The 24,965-nt window shown below is 46.5% G+C and overlaps 1 protein-coding gene across 1 annotated transcript; it reads right to left on the bottom strand.

The window, feature by feature from the left end:
• Positions 1-1,778: 1,778 nt before the first annotated feature.
• LOC122377841 lies at positions 1,779-24,965 on the bottom strand. The gene is made up of 12 exons (XM_043358332.1): positions 24,850-24,965; positions 24,073-24,170; positions 23,545-23,640; positions 11,658-11,807; positions 10,820-11,338; positions 9,255-9,383; positions 6,781-6,994; positions 5,180-5,398; positions 3,860-3,972; positions 3,543-3,695; positions 2,962-3,012; positions 1,779-2,768 (listed from the first exon to the last, which is right to left on the bottom strand). The coding sequence occupies exons 1-12, from the start codon at positions 24,938-24,940 to the stop codon at positions 2,670-2,672; spliced, it is 1,932 nt and encodes a 643-aa protein (XP_043214267.1). The 5' UTR covers positions 24,941-24,965; the 3' UTR covers positions 1,779-2,669.

Genomic DNA, 24,965 nt, shown 5'->3' with positions numbered 1-24,965 from the left:
GCACGTCATTCGTGCGACTCATGTCCCAATTTTTTCTTGGTTCGGCAAACTTCGTACGATGGTCTGCCACCGCTTGTGCGATTAGTCGTACGATGATTGCCGACCCTTTATATATGTAGGTAACCGTAATTGCGATGGATCTGCAGCATTCGGTGATGGTCGGCGGTGGTCGGCAATGATTTGGGTCGTAGGCGGTCGTAAGTGGTCGCAACGCCTAGTGGGACCGGGGCTTAAGCATCAGTTTTTTACAAGTCTGAAAGAATGGTTCAATTTAGCACGTTTCAGCAAAATTGTTATTTCTGACATTTTGTGTACGCTTCAGTGTGTTTTTCGGCAGCTAAGCGTTTATCAATCCTCGAATGACCTAACGCTTTTCCATACTTGAACCGGGGTATATGTTCTAACCTATGGTAGGTATATGTTACCTGACTTGGGAAGGAAGAGACTAGAGAGGATCCATCGTCGTTTCTCCCCTTATTGAGCTAGAACTCAGAAAACCATGCGTTTGCGCTGTTGAGCGACGTAGCGACGAGTATCTAATTTTTAGGTCTCAGGTCAACCGTTGACCTGTGAGGTCAGACCAAAAATGCTGCGGACATCGTGTGGTTTACGGTAACTTATACTGTACCGTACAAATGGTCGTACGTGATAAACGTCAGGGGATGGCATCAACCCCTCGGCCGGGAAGATTTCAATATTGCCTCAAAATATTAAGCATGTATAGTATACCTAATAGGCAATTAATTTGCCCTTTAGGCTAGTAACAATGTCTGTAATGCCCAATAAGTTTTCTATCCAAATCCAAAGGCCAAACCTAGATCCGTTTATCTGTAGACGATCCGTAAATCCTTATGTAATACCGATACAAACTCATGCAAACTCAGCGTCCGAACGAACGCTGTATCGATAGGTATTACATAAGGCAGCAACGATTGTCTTCCAGACGGCTGCGCTCGACCACGATACACTGTCTATGAAAGAACCATATCCCGGCACCATATTGCAACAGCCTCCTTGATGTAGGTATATGTGAAAGTACGTGCTTAAATACTTCCAAATAAAGTTGCTGCACTCGCTCATGTTCTGATTCATCCTGACGAGCGTATATTCCTGGAACCCCTTCAGTCCGTGAGTCGTGAGCTCACTCCTCTCTAACGTATTCCTCATCGAGAAACTACCCAATCCCAACAGTTTGCCTCCAGCCTCAAGCCTCCCCGTATCCGTGATCGAGTCCTCTCTCTCTCTCTCTCTCTCTCTCTCTCTCTCTCTCTCTCTCTCTCTCTCTCTCTCTCTCTCTCTCTCTCTCTCTCTCTCTCTCTCTCTCTCTCTCTCTCTCTCTCTTCTCTCTCCAGCCTCCCCCTGCACCCAGTGGGTCTCCCCGCATACACCCGTCTGGGGCCGGCGCGGTGTTGACTTCGTCGCGGGTCGGGCGGCACCTCCTCGCCTGGCACTGGCGGAGGTGCCCGTTCCGGCGGCTCTCGCTGACCATATAGGGGTGCCGGTCGCCCACACATACCCGCACAAAACCGGCCAGCGAGGAGCGCCGTCCGCCGCCCGCCGCTGGAGCTATCGGCGATCAACCGCAGGCCATACAGGCTCGATCGGCCGCGGTCTATACTGGGTGTGTTTAACTAGCTAGACCAGGAAAGTAACGGTGAATTGACGATGTTTGCTGAAGGTGACAGGATTTCAAGAATTTTTGACAATTTGCCTAGTTTATCGCATGCGCTTGCCTTCTGGTGTATTGGATATTCTACTCACTCTAGTGGTCGGTGACTTGGCCTGGATTCATTCAAATGGATACTTTTATTACCTCACTCTTTGGCACATTCCACATTCAAAGCATGAACAGCTGCACTTACATAACACACCCAGATGTATCTTCACAGACAATGGCGTTCCTTTTACAGTTGCCGCGCTTTTGTTGACATACCTATGTCACAGGCGATGCGACATACGGCAGACATGCATACTCGGAGATGTCCAGTGACGAATCTGTGTTGTAGCAGAACACTCCCATACAAATGGACGGAATGACATGGACGGAAGATACAGATTACCCATTCCCAGAATGGGTGCAACATCCACATAGAACATTGATGCGGTATGCGTATAGCCTTCAGAGTCCATGCCCGTTTGAGGCCTTTTATGTAGAAGCTAGTGGAACACTCCTTTTTCGTAGCGCTGTTACCCGGCACCTCCACAAAAGGGTCGTAGAATACGAGATCAAAACGATCGGGTATTGGAAGCGAGATAACAAACTGTGCTTTCACCACCGTAGAGATATGGACTCGTGTACATATTTTATCCGTTGTGTGCGATAAAATACCGGAATCGATTCAGGATAGCCTTACGCCCGCAAATAGATATTGTCAAACAATTGCATCTTGCGGAGCAATGAGACCGATACTCTCTCTGTAAGTTAGTTCGAACATGGACGGAGAAGTGCAGGATACAATAAAATACGTTACAGCTGGCACCTGCCACGGTCCAACTTGGAACAATTCATTTCTCCTTTTTGGCACGTTGCTCATTTCTCATTCTAATCAACAGCCACGAGTCATCTCTCGGCGTCAACAGGTATGTAAAACAAGAAACACTTAGAATCCAGAAACCGATCACCAAGCTCTCCACGACCTGATGACTCAGCTTGCTGTTAGACGCTCCAGTCAGCGATGGGTCGACATCAGGGGAGCCACCGCGCTGCCGCGACACGATATGAAGCCGAGGAAGACCAGGTAGCCAGCCAGCACCGCCAGACCGCCCACCTGGCGAGAAGGAAGGTCATCTGGGCTAGGTCGTAATGGGTGGTGTTCCAACATTTTCTATTGTCTTGCAATTTGTAAGAGGCAATGGTTTTATCGTATTTTGTTTCTTGTTGCTAAAAAAATGATGGTAGAGCCCGATCATTTTTTGCCCAAAGTCGCAATAATGTAGAGTAGAAGGCGTCCTTATACTCACCAGACTACAGGTGACCAGCCCCGCACAGCCGACCTCCAAAATAACAATCGACTGAAACAAAGACATTTTCAGATTTATCATTTTCACTTAGTAGTTGACTCGTACCTCGTTGAGAAATGCTGATTTATGAGCACTGACCTAATGCAACAATTCGATAACTTTTGAAGGCACTCAATGAAGTGACATCCGCAAAGCATACAACTTCAGCGAGTCGTAAATCTTTATTCGGCCTTAAGTCAACATAAAAAAGTGTAGGTAAGTATCATTGTTACATGTGTTAAGTATAAGCTCCACGGCACACTTTTTCGGCTTTTCACTTCGTTTTTTCACTTTTTCGGCTTCAGTAGACGATCAGTTTCACTTGATAACATTGGTGAAGCCCCACGGCAGCGAAGCCGAAAAAAAAACGAAATAAGCAACTCGAAAAGATGACGCGAAAAATTCGAAAAAGCGACTCTAAAAGCGAAAAAGGGACTCTAAAAAATCGAAAAAGCGAAAAAAACGAAAAAGTGATCCGTGTAGTTTGACCTTTACTGTTCGAATAGGAAGCTCGTGCCTCGTCGTACATATGTTTTCTTCACCTGCCAGCGATGTCGAGTGATGACGTCATCAGAGACCTGCCAGTGTTGCGTCACTGTCCAGAGTGGCGCCAATGAAGAGGCGTTCTGGCCCGTGTATGACGTCCAAGTAATGCTCCGTGACCAGATGTGTCCTGATAGAGGCTCCACCAGAACCTGTGAATCGTGGAACCGTTCGATGGACAGGTAGAAATGCAAAAGGCGAATCCATTTATCAGAAGAAAACAAAAAAAAACTAGCTACGTTATTACTGGACTGGTAGCATGGCAGGGCAGCCCAGCTGCTCTGAGTTTAGCTCAGACCACAGTACTGCATGAGACCTTTGGGATATATTCGCTCAGTGATTGGTGCTGTTGCTGATCAAGTGGTCCCAGTTGAATCCACTCGGCGAACTCGGATACGTCCCGCATATCGTGCAGCGAAGCGTTGGACTCTGGAATGAAGCAAAGCGTCCATTATTGTAAGTTATTGTAAGCAAGAAAGCCACATCATGTACTTACAGCATCTGTTATAATAAAATAATTGTTAACCCTATTCCTGGCGGGCTCCGCCGGGACAAGAAACTGGCGGGGGGGGGGCCGATTCGGCCCCCCCCTGAGATCTCGAGAACGAAGCAAGATAGCGACAAGCGGTAAACGGCATCGGATACGCATGGACAAGGTCTACAATTTTTACTAAGGTCATTTTCAGGTCAGGTCAAAGATGACGTCACAGGGGTCGAAAAAGTCAAAATGGCGGCGCTAGATATGGAGAGTTTTTCTCGAATAACTTTCGAATTAGTCAAGATAGGAACAAACTAAGGGCATCATCGTGATCCTCTCGTCAATCCGCATCGAATGATATATATGTTGACCTCGAAAGGTCAAGGTCAAAGGTTGACCTCAGGTCACGTGACCTCGAGGTCATCATGTATATCATTCGATGCGTCTTGACGAGCTGAACACAATGAGACCATCCACGCGTCTGTATCTTGTTCCTGTACGGAGTTATTGGCCAAAAACCTTTGGTGACCTTTGATGACGTCACATGACCTCACAGCTGCCCAACAGCAAAACAGACCTCAAGGTAGTGAAGGTTGATCGTATATGAAGTCATGTATGGTATATGGGGCCATTCCGACCCGTTTTAGTGGTAAAAACAGGGAGTTGATTTTTCCCCCAATGGGGAGGTCGCGAAACTGACCTGACCTTAGGTCACCGATATCAAAATTCCGAGATATACAAATTGCACATACTGGTACCCTACCTAAAGCCTGAAGAGAAGAAATTGATCGGTCAAAAATTCTAGCTCTGGCGTGATTGCAAACTTTTCTGAGGTAGGGTCACCAAACCGCCTCTGGTGACCTGACCTGAGGTCAGATCAACTCAAAATTTTCAGACATGTTGCGTAGAAGCCTTTTAGGAAAAGTCAGAAAATTTGAGCTTCCTAGCTCAACGCGTTTGGGAGAAATAACCAAAAAACCTCAGGGGGGGGGGCTCCTGAGGCCCCCCCGCCAGGAATAGGGTTAAGTCGACTTGTCACAGGGACAGAACCCTATAAAGCAACAGATTGACCCTGCGAGTTAAGCAAATCGCTGAAGCTTTTCAACCGGCCTCACTCTCGAGCCGTAACTATAGGTAGCTACGATAATAGGAGCTCACCTGGCGCTGTGAGCTCCATCAGAGCCACCTGCCCCAGCGAGGCGCTGCGTCCGGAGCGGACATACTGCAGGGGACGCCACACACGCGGCTCGTAGATAGCCGCAGCGTCGGCGGTCGTGGCGCTCCGACCACAGGCCGTCACGTGAGTGGCCGGAGGAAGAGAGCTGCTGAAGCCGGCTGTGTGCCGAGGCAGTCGCCGGCCCGACACCGTCACCCGGTCTGAGGGAGGAGAGGAATGTGTCGAGGGAGGTGACCGCTGAGCTTATCGATCTAAACAGAAAAGCAGGAGAGGTCAAGGGAGCTCTCTGAGAACAAGGGAACTACAGTCAGGGTCCGAGAGATCATAACAAGAGACTATCCAATCTAGTCGTATGAATTTTGAGCTCTGCGCACGTCATCTCTCAATACAGAATTGTGACCAGCTGGGGGTGCTCGGGCGCAGCAAATCCGCCGCCGCCTAGCGGTGACCTTGACCCGCGCCGCCCGGCCGCGGCTCCAAAGCCAAGCCGGCGTGGCCGGCGTGGAATTGGGAGAGCTCGAGCACCCCCAGTCCAGCACAATTCTCCACCCGTGTCCTGTCGCGATGTTTCATGATTTGCTCTCCAGTCTCCCGCGAGAGTCGTATCGTTCAATAATCTGCCGTTTCCATTCGAACTTCTGCCCGCCCATCCTATCCGCCCCGAGCCGTGCGCTCATCTCCTTGCCCGACAAGCTATCTTCCGGGCCTCCCACGTCCTCCACCATCCATCTGATCTGTCGTATCCTCTCTACAGTCCGCCCGATCACCCGGCGCAGCTCCCCCGTCCTCCCCAGCTGCCGTGTCACCGCCACCGACACCATTTTGCGGCGCTAATTATCGGTGTTCAGAGGAGCGTGCGGCCACGGCGGCGGGGACGTTCCGTTCCACGCGGCACGAACGTTGTCTCGGCGACATTAATGACGTCGGCTGGAGAGCCGCAGTCGACCTCAGGGGATCAATGATCGGGGCTGCACATCGATCAGTGCACCGAGCCTGTGGTCTCTCTCCGATGGAGACCGGGGAGATCCGACAGAGGATAATGCTCCCCCTCCCCCGAGCGGAGGGGAGAGGACGAAAGCGCATGTGATGTGGCAGGAGGAATGCAGGTATGCTAGATATGAGTATGCATTGCGACGTAATGCCTGTATCGATGCTATTATATTATCTGGGATATTAGGTGTACGGGGTTTACTGCTAAGGCTTACCTAACAACGCAGCTCACACACATATCTGGAAAATGATTACAAGGGAAATCTAGTTACACAGGTATCGAAGGATCCGGAAGGATGATTGGAATTAGGGGGAGACATTAGTCTGGACAGGAACCCTAGAGAGTCGCCGGGGCTGAGCCCGTCCGAATGGACAGGCCGACCAGCCCCCCCCAAAAAAAAACTACTCTCTGCACCCGGCTACGGGTATTGCTTCCCTGGGAGCAGCGGTGCCGCTCCAAGGGAGCAGCCCGCATGAGATAAAGGTGCCTGTCCAGCCCGGAGTCGGGGTTGCGGCGTGGGGGAGAAGGATTTCAGTATCCTGAGGAAGGAAGCGACGGAACGGTGCCCACACCCCCGCGGCCCTGCCTTACCGTGCCAGAGCAGGTTGCTCTCCTTGGACCTGTTGTAGAGACAGGTGGACAGGCTGCGCAGCGAGGCGTGTCTCCGACTGTGTTGTTCGGACTCGTGGTGCCGTAGTGCCCCGGATATCCAGCCGTCCTCCAGCACTGTCCTCTCGGGCAGGTCCCAGCAACTGACGCTGTTGTTGGTGAACAGGGCCGTGCGCAGGCGGAAACCCAGCGCCATCTGTTGGGGACACGCGCAGATTTTTTATACGATTTACTATGTGATAATTCATCCACTATGCATTCATTCATTCATTCATTCATTCAGTGTATTTTGGTAACCACGAACAAAAAATATCGGCAAAAATAATCGCGGATCGGCGCAAAAGCAAAATGCTTAAATCAAAGCGCCTTTCCCACAAAACATAAGCACAAAAAACACACAAAAAAGGAAATATTAACACAAAAATTAAGTGCAAAGTAAAACCACCTGGCCACAGGTCACGACGGCCCCGCCAGCAGCCCGCCGAGCAGCCCTCCGGGCATAGTCAACAGGTGTCCGGGCCCCGGGCAGCAGCAATCTGGTACGATGTCGTGTAGTGTGTGTGTGTGTGTGTGTGTGTTATTGCTGTGTGTGCGTGTTGAAGCGTTGAGTATGTACAATGTATGCATGGAGATGATGCGTTATGCTGATTCCCTGGTTCTCAGTAAGATCATGGCCGAATAGGATTGCGCTAAGCTTGCGTTTGTAGGAAATGTTTTCGAAGTTTGGTATGATTGTTCGCGCCGCGTTAAGGAGGAGTGATCTTTGGTGTGTATATAGGGGGCACCGGAGTATGTAGTGGGCAGTGTCTTCTTGGTGATGTCCACATGCGCATGCTGGGCTTTGTGCAAGTTGGTACTGATATAGATGTGCATGTAGATGTGATAGACCGACTCGTAGTCTGGTGTGGTATGTGTTGGCCATTTTGGTCCCTACTGAATGCAGTGTTGGTGGCTCCGGTGCCCCAAATCGCTGCCAGACTTGACGAGTGAATTCACGGCGGGATGGGGTATTGCGAAGGGTTTCAGGAAGAAGATTCCATTGCCGAATGGTGGTAGGGATAAAGGACTTGCGGAAGGATGTTAAACGGGTAGTAGGGACTGAGAGAAGTTGGGCTTGGCGTAGTCTTAGTCCCGTAGCTCTTTGTCTCGTGTTTGTTATGAGGTTTGTCAGGTATGAGGGGAGGGGAGGGTCGTTGTAGAATAGTCGATGGAAAAATATCAGTCTGTGTATGCGTCGTCTGTCTGCCAGTCGTTCCCAGCCTAAATCTTTAAGTAGTGCGTCAGTAGATGTTCGAAATAGGGCCCCAGTCACCAGTCTTGCGCAGCGATTTTGTAAAGTTTGCAGTCTCGCTGAGTCGAACAAGGTCAAGTGTCCATCGTAAATAATGTCGCAATAGTCGAAGTGTGGTCTAATGTATGTCGTAATCAAGTCATTCAGCACACGTCTCGGTAAGAATTTCGCAATAGGGTAAACTGGTCCTAAATGATAGTTCACTGTCTTGATGATCGAATTTACATGTTCGTGGAAATGTAGGTCAGTGGAAAAGGTGAGGCCGAGATGTTTGTGACTTGTTGAACTTGGTATTCTTTGTCCGTTAAACTTTAATTCGGGATTTGAGTTATTCTGTTTGTTTGTAAATGTTTGCAATACTGTTTTTTGTGCACTAAAAGTAATAGCCCATTCTGATCCATATTTACTGATATTGTCTAAGTCGTTTTGTAGGGATTGTAAATGTGTTTTGCTGTTCTGTGGATAGGAGGAATATAAAGAAGTATCGTCTGCATAGAAAAGAGTTTCGTTTGTTGTTTTGTTTGATAGGTCATTAAGGTACATCAGGGCGAGCAGAGGCCCAAGAACCGAGCCTTGAGGGCAGCCTGCCATAATTTTTTGTGGATGAGAAAAACTGTTGCCTATGCGTACTACTTGGGTTCTGTCTGAAAGGTAACAAGTTAGCCATGATAACAGTGAGCCGGATATACCGTATTGAATTTCACATTTTGCAAGAAGTGCTTCATGCCAAATTTTATCAAAATATTTAGAAATATCAAGGAAAATTGCAGTGAAATTTTTGTTGTTATCCAGGGCCGATAACTTTGCATCATACACAAGGCAGAAGACATTTCGACCGAGACATAGCGTATCTGTATGCATTTATACCTAAATGCATTAATTTATTATGTGCATAGGAATGGTGAGCTGATAATTTGTTTATCTTTTTCTTCGATTTCAACTTTCATCGAGCTATGCGTTGAAGTATAATCACCTATTTATGAAGCAAAACAAAAAAGCAAATAGCTATAACAGTTGCATTGTTTATTCAATTCCTTTATTACCCCGACATCAATCATTTATTCATTTGTACGGTTTCTATAATAGCAAGCCGTATCGAGGCGGGCTCACCTCAGCGACGAAACCTAGGCGGAGTGCAAGATACGGGACTAATAGAGCCGCCTACCTGACTGACGGGGCCGCGCAGGGTGTTTGTTAGCAGGTTCAGACTGGAGACGTCAGCCACCGCCTGCTGAAGCCGCGGCGCTAGTTGGAGAACTAGACTGAGCAGAGCTGATGGTGAACTCCTGCCCACCTGAAACCGGTAGTCGGGATCAAAATAGCGCCGAATTCCCCTCCGGCCAACCGATAAGTGCATTATTCAGCTTCATTTTAGGGTTCTAATATCATTGTTCGTGAATAATCGCTGGGTACATTCGGTCTTTTTACATTGATGTCAGTGCTTTCATGCCAGTGGCATGGAACAAGGGATTCACACAAATATACCGTTATTAACCCGCGCCCTGCTGGGGGGGGGGGGGTGTTTGAACACCCCCCCTTGTGGTTTTTCGCGAATATCTAAAAAACGGCGCCGCGAAGCGCCGCCGTTTTTGGTACAATTTATCATACATCAATTCTACACATGTTGTGAAAATTTCAGACCAAGGTCATTCAAGGTCAGGTCACCAGGTCACTTGAAATGGCCTCACCTCATAAAAAGTTTCAATGTCTGTCATAGCTACACCGAGTGACCGATCGCTTTGAAACTTTCAGAGATTGCTAAGAGCAATAGCATGTACAAAATGTATATCTCAGAATTTTGATATCGATGATCTAAGGTCAGGTCAATTTTGCGACCTCCACATTATAAGTCAATGGGATAAAATTGAAATGCGCCTCTTTTGGACAAAAGACATTATAAACACTCCCAAACACCGAATTACAAGTGGTTTAGACACACTGAACATGAAAATGGTGTCCGTGACCCTTGTTTATGCCCTGAGGTCATCTTAGGTCACGAATGGTATCTAACAGTTTTTCGCAAATAAGTTTTGATAGAGGCATGCTAAAGCGATGAAAACGCCTTAGATGTGTTCAGCTCGACGATACGGATCGACTGATATGCAACATGACCCTTTCCGGTCAGGTCATGACCTTGACCTGAGGTCAAATTTTCAAGTTGAGCTTTCAAGGTCAAGTTACAGTTCATTCGATGAGTCTTGACGAGAGGAACACAATGCCGGTAAAAAGAAGCTCGTACAAGGCTTGGGTCAAAAGTTATTGCAGAAAAACTGTTTCCGAAAAAATCGGCTATTTTTCCAGTTTTTGCCCCCTGCAGGCAAAACCGTTGACGTTAGGTCAAATCTGAGAAAATTACTCAGAAAGGGCGTTAATAGGGCTATCGAATGCGCTTTTCCGCGGCGCTGTAGCGCTATTGGTTCTCGAGTTATGCGTTGGCTTCTTGGAAATTTTCGACATTCGACCTGGAACTCGGCGAAATTTTGCCTTCAATGACCTCTGGTGACCTGACCTTTGACCTGACCAAAAAATTGACCGAAGTGATTTCGTCATTATTTTTGACGCTCTTTCGAACGCCGCCTTCTGCGTAACGCTACGTGGCCAGGAGCCGAGTTACAAGGGGGGGGGGTGTTCAAACACCCCCCCCCCCCCCCAGCAGGGCGTGGAAATCCAGGACCCCCAGCTGGGCGCGGGTTAAAGACATACGAACAAATTATCATCAAACGTTCGCACCTGAGAGTAGTTGGAGTGGCAGCAGAGCAGCTGAACGGTGACATTCGCCACCCTCCCTCTCTGCGTCTCATTCAGCCGGCTGTGACGCTCCACGAAGAACCACACATCACAGTGTGCGGCCTCCCCCGTCCTGTACTCCTTACACCACTCCTCCGTCACAACCGCCTCCCTCAGCACTCTCTTCCACACCTCATCACACACTCTGTCAGTGAGCGGGGCCCGCACCACTCCCGCTGGCTCCTCCAGCAGCCGCAGTGCTGGTACCAGCAGCTCGGGAGGCGCCAGCCGCAGCAGTTTGGAGTCCAACGCCACCAGTCTGCAGGTCAGCAGACTCACGGACGTCGGTCGGTCGGTTGGGGCTCCTCGCGCCGGTGGGACGGCAGGACGAGACACCTGTCGAGTTGACCGCGAGTGTAGCAGCGCACGTGCCATGGCAGCGATGTGCCTTCGTAGGTAGACCGCCTCGGATCCGGCGAACGGAGCCAGCAACTGCTGACGTACCGTGCTGACCACCGTGACCTGATCCGAGGGAGGGGAGGGGGAGATTTTAACACGGAATCTTGTGCTGAAGGTTAGATAATTGCGTTTTTTTACGTCATTTTAGAAAGATAGTAATCGCAGCAACAAATAAAAGAATATATAACTTTATCTGTAACGTCATCCTTTCCTCAATGCTCTTTCCCTCTCTTTTCTCGCTCTCGCTCTCTCTCTCTCTCTCTCTCTCTCTCTCTCTCTCTCTCTCTCTCTCTCTCTCTCTCTCTCTCTCTCTCTCTCTCTCTCTCTCTCTCTCTCTCTCTCTCTCTCCTCTTTCTCTATCCACCTTCAACCCTTTTCTCACCTCGTCGTGGTCATGGCAGGTAGCACAGTGGCGTCGTGTCCCGTCCTCGTCAAACCGATATTGTGAGTACACTCTGAACAGGAGCAGCCCATCACGGCCAGAGAGATCCACTTTCCTCTCGTCACTGGTGAACACGTACGGGCCAAACCTCTGTCGGAAGTAACATACATGATGTGGCTGAGACATTTACTCGTATTCGAGGAAAGACATTTCGGCACTTTGTTTCGGCTGGACGACCGGCAGTTTATATTTGAATGTTAGTCGACGAAATACGGATCAAGAGGATGTATGTACCTGTACATACACTATTCAGTGTAACCCTTGTATTGTTTTTCCAAGGACCGCCAAAGAAAATTACCAAAAACAATGAAAGCCTAGAGGCAATGCGCTAGATGAAGAAGGGTATTGCTATGGAATCATAGGCATCAGGCTGGCCTATTACAAACGAATGGAGTTTGAAAAAAGTTTTTTGATTACAAAAGTACCAACAACATATTATTGGTCATACCTATTTCTATGCCTACAGAAAGAATACACCGCTATCGATGTTGTTTTTCTCACTGAGAATGACAATACAATAGCAATGCAAATAAGACCATAAACTTTAAATAGACTTTAAAAGTGTTCCTAGCCCTGCTCCTATTCGTGCCTTTCCATTACGCTTAGTCGTATTTGTCTGAAATGGCGCCTCTCCATTTCAGTTGCTCTTATTTACATTGTTACCGATTTGCTTTCAAATACCTACCTCGTATTCAAGAGACAACGGGAAAACAAACGCAGTTGGTTACTTGTATGCCAGCAACGTCGTTAACTTGTCACTAGCGTATAATTTCGTAATGATTGTAGACGGTCCATAATGAACTCATCAGCTTTGGAATTGCTAGCATTTTCTTGCCATTAACCTTGCCATTATGAAGACTGGCAATTTAGAACTTATTCAGTGCCGATTAACTCTAGGGACCGGCGCTAAATATGCCGGCAACGTATCAGCTGATCGATTTTTTTTTACCCACATCCCTTGAACTTGAACGGTGGAAACAATTAGTGCAAGCATGATGCTTATAAGTAAACGATGAAAATGCTATATATTTACTATAATATATTTTAGAATATTTGGGAAGCAGGTTCTCTCTGATGCATATGTCATTAAACACGACAGTATGTTTGGTGTTAAAAAAGCTGAATAACACCAAACATGCTGCATCGTGTTTAATGACATTTTTATATATATATATATATATATATATATATATATATATATATATATATATATATATATATATATATATATATATATATATATATATATATATATATATATATATATATATATATATATATATATATATGTTACAGGCAAAGTGAAAACTCGGGCATTTTGCAAAATGCCTAGGCAATTTGCAAAATGCCTGACCGGCTAGGCATTTTGCAAAATGCCCAGGCAATTTGCAAAATGCCTGACCGCCAGGCATTTTGCGAAATGCCTAGGCAGTTTGCAAACTGCCTGACCCACCAGGCATTTTGCAAACTGCCTAGGCAGTTTGCAAAATGCCTGGCGGGTCAGGCATTTTGCAAAATGTCTGAGTTGTGATTGATTTATTTTACCGTTTTTGTTTACCACAGGCGTTGACCATGTCGCTCCCATGTGCCTGAGCCCCAAACACATTCAATATTGTACGAATATACCCACGTCTTGCGCCACTTCCGTCGAGATGGAACCACTACTGAATGGTGTAGATTGAGCCAACGTCTCCTTATAATTTTCGTATACGGAGTTGTAGCCGTTCGTGTGTAGGAATGCTGCGATGGGGCGCGGAGCATGGCACAGAGAAACATGGGCGCGGAAAAACGCGGCGACCGGTCGAATATTGACCCGACATTCTTCGCTTCCCGTGCTTATTTACATCACGGCAAGAGAGGGCCGCAGCGACACGGGGTTGCCAGCGATCGATAGAACAGAGACAAGCGTATCCAATAAACATTTTTGTTAATCACGTGTCACGTGGAAAGAAATTGTCTATATCTTGAGAAATCAGCCATTTTTGGTACATTTCAGGAAAAACAGCATTTAAAAAACAATGGCAATGCATTGGAATGAGATGAGATACGTTCCATAGACAACAAGAACATGTGGCTTTTCCGCTTTTCCAGAAAAGCAAGTTTTTGGTCATCCACGACCCACGTGCACACCTTTGTAATAAAAAGACGCTTAGGCCTTACACTGAAAACAATTTAACCCAAGGCTGGCAAGTAAACCGGTGTTTTACGGGTACCCCTATCCGCAACCATTTTTAACCACCCTCCCAGGAGTAGTGCTAGGTCCCATTGCGGTGTAGTCGTACTTGCTCTGAGCGGATATAACCGCTGTCAGCGAATAAGTCCGCTTAGAGCAGGGACGACTACACTGCAATGGGACCTTACTGTACATACTCCTGGGAGGGTGGTTAAAAATGGTTGCGGATAGGGGTACCCGCAAAACACCGGTTTACTCGCGGGCCTTGGGTTAAATTGTTTTCAGTGTAGAAATTACAAGTTTTACATGCAACGGGCATGTTCATCTTTACACAGTCACAGGCCGTTTTCACGACGGAACTTTCGCAGAGGAACTTATTTGATACCTAAAAAGTACCTACCCTTAGAGGCCTTAACATCCCTCAAACTGAAATATTTTATGTTCAAAATAATTTTAGAAGTTTAAATCCGGGCATTTTTTTGCCCTCAAATCACTTATTTATTTACAAACACAGCAATTTTTGGTTCTAGTAGCCCACCTTTCGACTATGAGGTATTAAATCAGCGTGGCAACTTGCTCCCTCTTTGCTCCCCCGGGTATCTAATTCCGGAATTCTTAAAAACAAGGAAAGTATATATCGAGTTCTCTTTTATACCTATTCAGTTATGTTTTAATGGTGATTAAAATATGACAAATTTTTTAATTACATTTCATATAAGAAAACACGCAAAACAATGAAACAAAAATAACTACGGCAGATAATTACCTTCAGGTATCTAATTCCGACCAATCAGCACCTCAGTAGGATATGACGTCATACAAGAATGGTGGTGAAGGCCGTTTGCAGTCCCGGCCGGTAGGTCACGTGACCGCCGGGCGCCTCGGGTCACGCGGCGGTCGGGAGTCGGACGCGGGGCGTGGTCGCGGGCGGGCGCGCGGGGCATCATGCTTTGCTTTGCTTGCTTTGTCAACTTCATATAACTTACTATCGCATTCGTGTGAAAGCCAAACACTGCTCAGTGCCCTTAGAAATTGAGTTTTGGAAAGCTCAAGTCCCTATAGCTCCTCAGGTCGGCAACAGTTGAAGCCTCATCTGAACCCATGTGAAAAAAAACGAGGGTAAGGAACCTTGTGTTGCTTTTTCTTTTACCGTCATAATTATCTCAAACCATCACAATTTTGAGTTGCCACATTGTCTGCTTCACTACATTCGTGTAAAACTTGGGTGAAGGCTGGTGGCTCAAAGAAAGGTGAAGATATTTCTTTAAGTGCCTAATCCGTGAAATATCCCGGCTTTACAAATCTACACTTTCATTTTCTCCACGATACATTTTTTAAAACTGTTTAAATTTAATCTACATTTGTTAAAATCGGGGCTTTGGTTTTGTGCAAACTAGATCATAAAGTTTACTATAGTTTTGTGTAACCTGATGGCTGAAGAAAATAGTAATTTTGCTAAAATGATGTGCGGAAATTTGTTGCTTTCCAAATCAAATTACTCATACCTATATTTCATTCAAAATTAGGAGGCATTATTACTGTTTTTTCTTGTAACATGAACTGAGTTTGGGTACGGTGCTCCGGAAACGTTGTGGAACTTTAAGCTAGCTAGAGCAGTTTCCATAAAAATTGTTTAGATAGTTGACATGGCTTGTTGACAACTCTTTTGCTGTTTCTAAAAAAGTGGAAAAAATATTTTCCTGCATTAAGCACACAAGGCATGTTATTCTCATAAGCTATCGAATGTGTGTGTGTGTGTTTTTTTTTAAGCTGTTTTTTTTAAAGCTTTTAAGCTGTAACTTCAGTTACTTCACTTTAGAACATATTGCCCAGAATGCGTCACTGATCATGAGCTGGTATATCATATCATATGTAGCAAATACATAAATGAGAATAGTGTGTCATGAATTTTTGTGCATGCTTCTGGATCATCTGTAATTACATCAAAGGCTCGGCTCAAGAGTGTCCTGCCGACCAGCTTATGCCCAACCCTTTCTGTCCGCAGAACGTCGCCTGCGACTCCCGCACGCCGTTTGCCCCGGCCGTCCGTACTGGTCTTCGCGCTGCGAGCCGCGCTGGAGTTCGCGGCGGCGTCGTGGAGCTCCCATCGGGACGGCGTGTGATGCCCGCGTCGAGCTTATAAGCCGTGAGCTTCGATTGGCGGCTCACGCGGTCACCAGCTGTATGTACAGCCTCGGCCCCGACGACCCCGCTAATGGCCGAGACCGGCATACCCCCGGCATGGGTCCGCTGTCCGGCGCAGCGCTGGCCGCCCGCATGCTATGCTACTTTTGGCTGTATCGCTGCCCAGCGGGAGCGCGCTCCACGCTGCGGAAGAGGTACACGTTGCGACCCGACTGAGGACTGCAACCGGATGGTGACACGTCGGCCTCTGCGCCCTGGCCGGGGCAGGCGTGACCGACGTCACAGTGGAGGAACGCCCAAACAAGACCAGCCCACCGTCGGAGCAGCATGGAAATATCATGTTCTGCCTGGACGTCGGACCCGGCGGCGGCGCAGTGCACCTGCACACGTGCGGAGAGGGGCGCTGGAGGCTACTCTGGAGCTTCTGCCATTCCGCGGCGCGACTGCTGGCAAAACGGCGGCGATTGAGGCGGTTGGGAACAGCTGCAGCAATGGTGATGGCGGTGATGGCGACATGGCGGTTTGGGACTTCATATCAGCGCGGCCGCCGCCCAGGCGCCGCTGCGCCTGGCTGCTCAGCCACCTACCGGATGGCGGGGTGGCCCTTACGGCCCTCACGCCCGTTCGGTCTGCGGCCACGTTGTGGGGTGGCGGTCGCGGGGTTAGCGGCGTTGGACTTCGTCCTTTATCCAGACTGCACCGCACCATCTGAACGGATGGATCTGCCAAGAAAGATGACATCCAAGGCGGCTATGAGGCGATCACAAAGCTTCACCAAGAGCTTCTCCTTCATGGGGCCGGCCGGCCGTTAAGTCGCAACACCGGCTGCCGAGTGCCAACAGCTGCGTGCGCTGGCGCCGACGCGTTGTGGGCCGCGCTGCTGACGCCCAAGCTGCGATATCAACCATCTATGAATAAGTGGCAGCGGTGGCGGCTTGTCAGTTGTTAACGTGCCTTAACAGACGTTGCGAATAGCCCGCGTTGGAATCGCATGGTTGGGAACACAACGCAAGTAAAAATGGGCTTCCTTGATGAACCTACTTTTTAAGCATTGTAGCCTTTGTAATTTTGGATGTTTTGCTGTAGATATTATTTTCTACATATATACTATATAGGCACTCACGTGCTTTAAATCGCGCAATGCAATTGAACCATGGTAAAGACAATGATAAATGAACTGAGAGCTGACATGCCCCATGCTTTGTGTGTGTATGTGTGTGTGTGTGTGTGTGTGTGTGTGTGTGTGTGTGTGTGTGTGTGTGTGTGTGTGTGTGTGTGTGTGTTTTTTTGCGAGTCGATAAAAGTGGTTTTGGACACTGGATGAGTTTTTAGGGGTGTGGTGAGGGGGATGTAATTCCACAGACCTTCTGTCAGATTCACTAATGCAGTAGGTCTGTGCGGTGTTTAGTTATCGGAGCATTCTTTGAAAGTCGTGAATAGGGCCACCGAGTACCTAAAGCCGTGATATTCCCCCACAAAAACTTCTTTTAAATAACCGGGGATAGGTACATGAGCAGAGTAAATGCTATTACGAACGCCTATCACAATGCTGAGCGAATAGGAAAATCCATAGATGGAGAATTGTGCCGCGTTACGGGTGCTCGGGCGCAGCCAATCCACCGTTACCCCAGCGGTGACCTTGACCCGCATCGTCTGTCTCGGCTCCAAAGCCAAACCGGCGTGGAATTGGGAGCGTTCGAGCACTCATGGTCCAGCGCAATTCTCCACCTAAATCCATTCCTGATATACATTTGCTTGCTCATAGTCATGTAACCCCGGTAAATTCACCCAACATTCATATTGGTCGCTCCATAGACAGATGGCCACAGAGATCAACTTAAAAGGCCATTGTTGCATTCATTTAGTGGAGATCATTAACCCGCGCCGTGCTGGGGGGGGGGCGTTTTTACGCCCCCCCCCCTCAGGTTTTTCGCGAATATCTCAAAAACGGCGGCGCGCAGCGCCGCCGTTTTTGGTACACGTGTTCCTACATCATTTCCGCACATGTTGTGAAAATTTCAGACCTAGGCCGTTCAAGGTCAGGTCACCAGGTCACGTCAAGTGACCTTACCTCAGAAAAAGTTCAAAGGCTCGCTATAGCTACACCGACTGAACGATCACTTTGAAACTTTCAGCGATTGATATGAGTAACAGTATGTATAAAATGTATATCTCGGATTTTTGATATCTGTGACCTAAGGTCAGGTCAATTTTGCGACCTCTCCATTATAAGTCAATGGGAGAAAATTGAAATGCGCCTCTTTTGGACGAATATCGTTCAAAACGCTCTCAAACATCGGTTCATAGGTAAACATGACACACTGAATAGGAAAAATGCACCTGTGACCCCTCTGTGTGCCCCTGAGGTCATCTCAGGTCATGAACGGTCGCCAGCAGTTTTTTGGCTATAACTTTTGATAGAGACGTGCTAGAGCGGTGAAAACACGTCAGATGTGTTCAGCTCGACGATACGGATCGACTGATATGCAACATGACCCTTTTCGGTCAGGTCATGACCTTGACCTGAGGTCAAATTTTCAAAATGACCTTTCAAGGTCAACGAATAGTTCATTCGACGCGTCTCGACGAGAGGAACACGATGCTGGCAAAAGTAATGTCATGGCGCTTATGAGTCAAAAGTTATTGACGAAAAAACGTTTTTCGTAAAAACGGCTATTTTTGGAGTTTTTGCCCTCTGGAGGCTAAACCGTTGACCCGAGGTCAAATCTGAGAACATTACTCAGAAAGGTCTGTAAAAGGGCTATCGAATGCGCTTTTCCGCGGCGCTGTAGCTCTATCGGTTTCCGAGATAGCCGTTGGCAGTTTCCAAAATGTTGAAATAGTCAACATTTTACCTTTGGTGACCTCTGGTGACCTGACCTTTGACCTGACCCAAAAAATGACCGAAGTGTTTTCGTCCTTATTTTTGACGCTCTTTCGATTGCCGCTTACCGCGTGTCGCTACGTGGCCCAGGAGCCGAGTTAGACGGGGGGGCGTGAAAACGCCCCCCCCCCCAGCACTCGGCGGAAAGTTCAGGCCACCAGCACGGCGCGGGTTAAAGAGCCGTGACAGGCCACAAGTCGCGTGACCAGAGGTGAATAAAACTCAAAAGCTGTCACCTACGCGATGTCTAGCTTTCACGAATTTTTTACAAGTCATCTTGAAACAGTAGGTACCTTTTTTACGTTTTCTCATCACCTTTGAAGGCCAAATTTCGGTCTCTGGGCATTACAAAGCATCACCACATTTCAGTGACACAACAACAAAAAATCAATCACTTTCTTCCAACTTACCTAAAGGTCTGATCGACTTTCTAGCTCCTCCTGGCTCCTGGCTTCCAGATCCAGTTCAATCAGAACTCACGAAAGGATTGTCACTTGTCAGTTTTGTCACTGATTCACTTGCCTTTGCTTCAGTAGTCAGAACCAATTATCAACGCTCCTACAAAGTTTCTGGGACCGATGGTCATAGACCTCACCCCAGTTGTGGCCCAGATGTGACGTCCCCCGTCCCAGTCGTCCGGTCCTCCCCTACTCCAGCGGCGGCCAAGGCCGCGCCGGTCCCCGCCACCGCTCAACCGGCGACGAGCGGGGACGAGCTGTCGCGCTGTCGCCGTTTTTCCTGCGTTGTCTATGGCGATTCACAACGCACCGGCTGTCGCACCGGCGGGATTTTTCAGCCCCAGCTGTCTACAAAGAGATGACGCTGTTAAATTTTTGTGCCGTGGTCCATAGTGGCTCTCTATGGGAAGACAGCTCTGATTTTAGCGGAAACGGCCTAGTTATTAATTTTAGGTGCATTAACTAAGATGCTCGAATCTGTCTCCTTATTCCTATGGCTGTCACCTACGCACGCAGGCGAGTAGCCGGTTTTTTTCACCTCTGCGCGTGACATCATACGTGTAACGACCAATGACGTCGGCCTGCAAAACCCAATGGAAGCGGCTAGCAGCGTGCAATAAAACAGGGCGCTGCTTTCTAAATGTCTGTCGTGCGCCATAAATGAATATATTCTTTGTAGCCTGGCAACTCAGTATCTTTTTTTTAACTATTGTACTAGTATTTAATAATTTCATAATTTTATAATTGTGCTTACGCTTTATGTTGATATTAGTGATAAATCCTTAGATAAAGTAAATCGATGTGATATTTAATAGAAAAATAGCAAACTAACGCACCATTCATTCGAAAGCTGGGGAACCTACTAAAAAGAACTACTAAAATTCCTGAGGAACTAAAGGATTAAATGGGGATTAAATAGATGCCTGCTATTCCGTCGTGAAAACGGCCACAATGCATTAATAATGTAGACGTGTGGCTCGCCAACCAAGCTACCATGCATCGAAAGAACATTCTTTTCTGATCAATATCCACACAAAGTATTTCCAGAGTCATCAAAGCTCTTAGAAACATAACCGTGTTTAACGCGTGTTTACCGATAAAACCGCGCCGGGCGCCCGGTAGCCGGCGCGGCGGCCGGGCCGCTCGCGCTGCCTGGGGCTCAGGGACCTTGAACTCAGCAGCGCTACCCGGATAATGTCTCACTGTGTGTCCTCCCACTTGGTGCGTATCGCTTGTGATTAACCCCTGTTGGCGGCACTTACAATGATGCTTACGCATCGTCGCTGGTGTGAGTTTGATGTCAGGCATTTTGCAAACTGCCTGAGAAAATAATTTCAGGCAGTTTGCAAAATGCCTGGTGGGCCAGGCAGTTTGCAAACTGCCTAGGCATTTTGCAAAATGCCTGGCCGATCAGGCATTTTGCAAATTGCCTGGGCATTTTGCAAAATGCCTAGCCAGTCAGGCATTTTGCAAATTTTGCAAAAAAAAACATATATATATATGTTACAGGCAAAGTGAAAACTCGGGCATTTTGCAAAATGCCTAGGCAATTTGCAAAATGCCTGACCCGCCAGGCATTTTGCAAAATGCCCAGGCAGTTTGCAAACTGCCTGACCCACCAGGTATTTTGTAAACTGCCTAGGCATTTTACAAAATGCCTGACCCGCCAGGCATTTTGCAAAATGCCTGGGTTTTCATATATTCCACCGTTTTTGTTGACTACAGGCGTAGACCATAAACGTTCTACTGTGACTGACCCCACAACACATTTCACATGTGTTGTGGGCACATGTGACACATTCCACGGTCACGAATACAGGGTGTCACGAAATTGTTGCGGGATGTTGTACTTGTGTCCCGAAATGCATTGCATCGTAACTGCATCAGTGTTCTCCAGCACCTCGCTGACAAGTTATCAGCGGCCACATGGTCTGTCCCCGCGGCACCTGGTGAAGCTCAAATAGGCCTCTGTAGCCCATCATGTCCCAAACGAGAATCCCCAGTGCCCAGTGGGTGCTTCACCGTCTCGACGGTGCAGCGCCTCTGAGCTGCTGTTGGCCCAGAACTGCTTGTCGGGACGGTTAGTGACTAAGAAGAGCTCTAATAGCCGTTTTCACGACGGGCTATCCGGCGAGTGCACCTAATTTGACCAAATCTGCACCTAATCTCTTTTACAGCAAATATCTTTATTTAATGAATTTATTTCAGTGTTTTAACCGATGATGCTCTCTGATAATATGACAAAGGAGGCATATAAGCAATTAGTACAACCCTAGCTGATAACTACTAAGAGACACACTGAACCTAATTTGACCAAATATGCACCTAATCTGCACCAGATGTTAACCAAATGTGTACCAGATGGCCGTCGTGAATACGGCTAATATCGGCTCACGGCCTCATCATTAAAAAGTCTGAATCTCTAGTCCTGAATGGTCCAGATTTGGTGGGTTTTGTCGAAATCCAGCTGCACCACTTATGGATGACGGTAAGTCAGGGTTGCAGCCTGAGGTTGAGCGGCTACAGCTTCAGGGTAAAATCTTCAGATACCGGGAGATGGCCGATTTAGATGCCAAGTGCCCTGGTCCAGATGCCCTGGTGCCGGGCCCGTTCAAATTATATCCATTCAGCACTCAGGAGGGGCATGGAGGGACAAGACCGCGCCAACCGCGTATCAAGTTCGTGACACTCTGAATACCTACGTCTTGCGTCAATTCTGTCGAGATGGAGCCAACGCTGAATGGACTTGAGCCACCGTCTCCGTACCTTTCGTATATACGGAATTGTAGCCGTGTGTATAAAAGCTGCGATGTCCAGTATTCTGCCCTGGTGGGCAACTGTTCCGGCAGAGACGATTGATAATATACCTTAACGTGTAACAATCAAATTTTCGTGAATTGGAAGAGTATTCTTTTCTGATCAATATCCACCCATAGTATTTTCAAAAAGCCACCAAGAGCTCTTAGAAACAGTATAATCATTGTACCGAGCGCATGTTTACCCCACGAAATCACGCCCGGTGCTCGGCACCCGACGGCCGCTGGGGCTCAGTGACCTGAACTCGGCGGCGCTACCCGGAGAACGCAGTGACCCCTCGCTTGGTGTGCATTGACAGCGATTAACTGTTGTAAGCGGCAGTTACAAATGATGCTTACCTATACATCGTCGCTAGTGCGAGTTGGATGTCAGGCATTTTGCAAAATGCCTGAGAAAATATTTCAGGCAGTTTGCAAAATGCCTGGTGGGTCAGGCAGTTTGCAAACTGCCTGGGCATTTTGCAAAATGCCTGGCCGGTCAGGCATTTTGCAAATTGCCTAGGCATTTTGCAAAATGCCCGAGTTTTCACTTTGCCTGTAACATATATATATATATATATATATATATATATATATATATATATATATATATATATATATATATATATATATATATATATATATATATATATATATATATATATATATATATATATATATATATATATATATATATATATATATATATATATATATATATATATATATATATATATATATATATATATATATATATATATATATATATATATATATATAATATATATATATATATATATATATATATATATATATATATATATATATATATATATATATATATATATGAGTGAAGTTGGGAAGCAGTTTTTCACGAATACAAAAATGCCTGTAAAATAGTGCCTAGTAATATAGGCACTATTTTACATGAATTTTCCTTAGATGATCGAAAAACTGTGAGAAGCCTAGAGAATCTTGGCAAGAAGCAAAACAACGCCCGTTACGCTGTCATTTTCATTGAAACATATATATATATATATATATATATATATATATATATATATATATATATATATATATATATATATATATATATATATATATTACTATAAATATATTATATTATTAGAATATACTATATTATTTATTCATATATTACCAACAGTAATCCATTAAAGTTGCAGGTATAGATGCGATGTTCATGATAAAAGGTGCGGTATTGACATTCTGTCAAAGTTACATCGTCCATGAAACCCGTTCAACCTTTGTAGAACAATGACCAGCACACATAATTAACGACTTAACAAGGGAACGATCGGTGCGGTCGAGCGAGTTTATTAAAGATATTAATGATAGTTGCGCATCAACCTACCTTGCGATTCCCAGGTGGGGTCCTTCCTAAGCCTGATTTCGCGTTGGCAGGCCAAATGGTCAGGAGGGACACGCCTGTCGAGTTATAACTGGAGAGCTGCAACAGACGGGCATTGCGTGCACCACGTGACGTAAATGCTAAATAGCTCGCGTGACGGTGTGCCGATCTTAGCACTATTGACTGCAATGCGACGCATTGGACTATGGGCGATTCTAGCAACATGTTTTCGTGGAAACAGTGACACAACATAACATCTAAAGTGATAGCCCTGCCAAGCTGTAGTCTAATTATATTCGATTTCATTCTAAAACTGACAGAGCGCAAAACTTTGATCCTCAAATCTGTCATAAATGTCGAAGTTTCTGAGGATATCATAATTATAATGGATCTCTCTAATAAGCATGGATATTGCATGATTCGACAGATGCATAGCCATAGTTAACTGGCTCTATGAGACAAATTAAGAAATTTTGACTGAGGAATAGGATGACCAGTGGCCATGCTGTTGGAACTCGAAGACCGTATTACCCAGTCCCTGTAGTGTTGTGTGTCGGCTCCTGTCACGCAGGAAGTTTTCATCTTCTGGTCGATGACATATCGCGGAAACTCCAGTCCCAAGATTAGCCCTACGAAGAGAAAGATAAATTTTTAAAGCGATAGTGAAGGCCTGTGTATCAAATAGGCTGTAAAGCTCATAAAGCACGTAGAACATTAGTTTTATTTATGCTTGAATTCTACAGTAAATGTGAAGATAATTGGAATTACATCCAAATCTGACAGGCGAAATGCAGTCGGAACATATTAGTCACTCATCTTACATCTACATATAAAAGTTAGCAATAATAACAGACGATACCTATTCTGCTTGGGTAAATGTCTCGCAACGATTCGAATTGTTTAACAATCCGAGCGTAGTAATTAACATGTTTATTTATGTTTACACTTATATTGGACCTTAAATTTAAACGGTGTAGGTAAGCATTACGAGTGATAAATGAAGTAAGCCAACAGTGTTTTACAAGGTTGGGCCTGTAAAACACTGTTGAATTAGGTCTAAATGCTAGGAAATGCCCGTATAGAAACCGGTAACTAATTGATTGAGAGCAGCCTACCATGGTGACCAATGTATAAGCTTCTGAGTTTCTGCATTTTATATTGACCGAGATACATCAGCGGAGTAAATGCTAGTATTACAAACGAATCACGGTGCCGGGCGAATAGGAAAATCCGTTCCTGATGCGCATTTATTTGCTCATGTATTCGGAGCCATTGACCTGACCTGACCTGACCTTAGAGTTCACCTACCGATTCCGAGTAGGACACATCCGGAGAGGAGCACGCCACAGCCGAGGATTCGATCAGCCCTGTGCGGCGCTCCACCACTCATTCCGGCCATCACGACTGAACTGACTAACACACTG

This window comes from Amphibalanus amphitrite, unplaced genomic scaffold (assembly GCF_019059575.1).
Source record: "Amphibalanus amphitrite isolate SeventyFive unplaced genomic scaffold, NRLGWU_Aamphi_draft 000051F_arrow, whole genome shotgun sequence".
NCBI lineage: Eukaryota > Metazoa > Arthropoda > Thecostraca > Balanomorpha > Balanidae > Amphibalanus > Amphibalanus amphitrite.
This window is presented reverse-complemented; position numbering and strand designations above follow the sequence as displayed.

Coding starts and splice junctions, on each gene's coding strand:
- LOC122377841 (XM_043358332.1), bottom strand. CDS start 24,940: ATGGCCGGAATGAGTGGTGGAGCGCCGCACAGGGCTGATCGAATCCTC. Junction 11,808..23,544: donor CCCCACCTGGGAATCGCAAG/GTAGGTTGATGC, acceptor TACTTCCGACAG/AGGTTTGGCCCGTACGTGTT. Junction 3,696..3,859: donor TGAGCGAATATATCCCAAAG/GTCTCATGCAGT, acceptor CACGATTCACAG/GTTCTGGTGGAGCCTCTATC.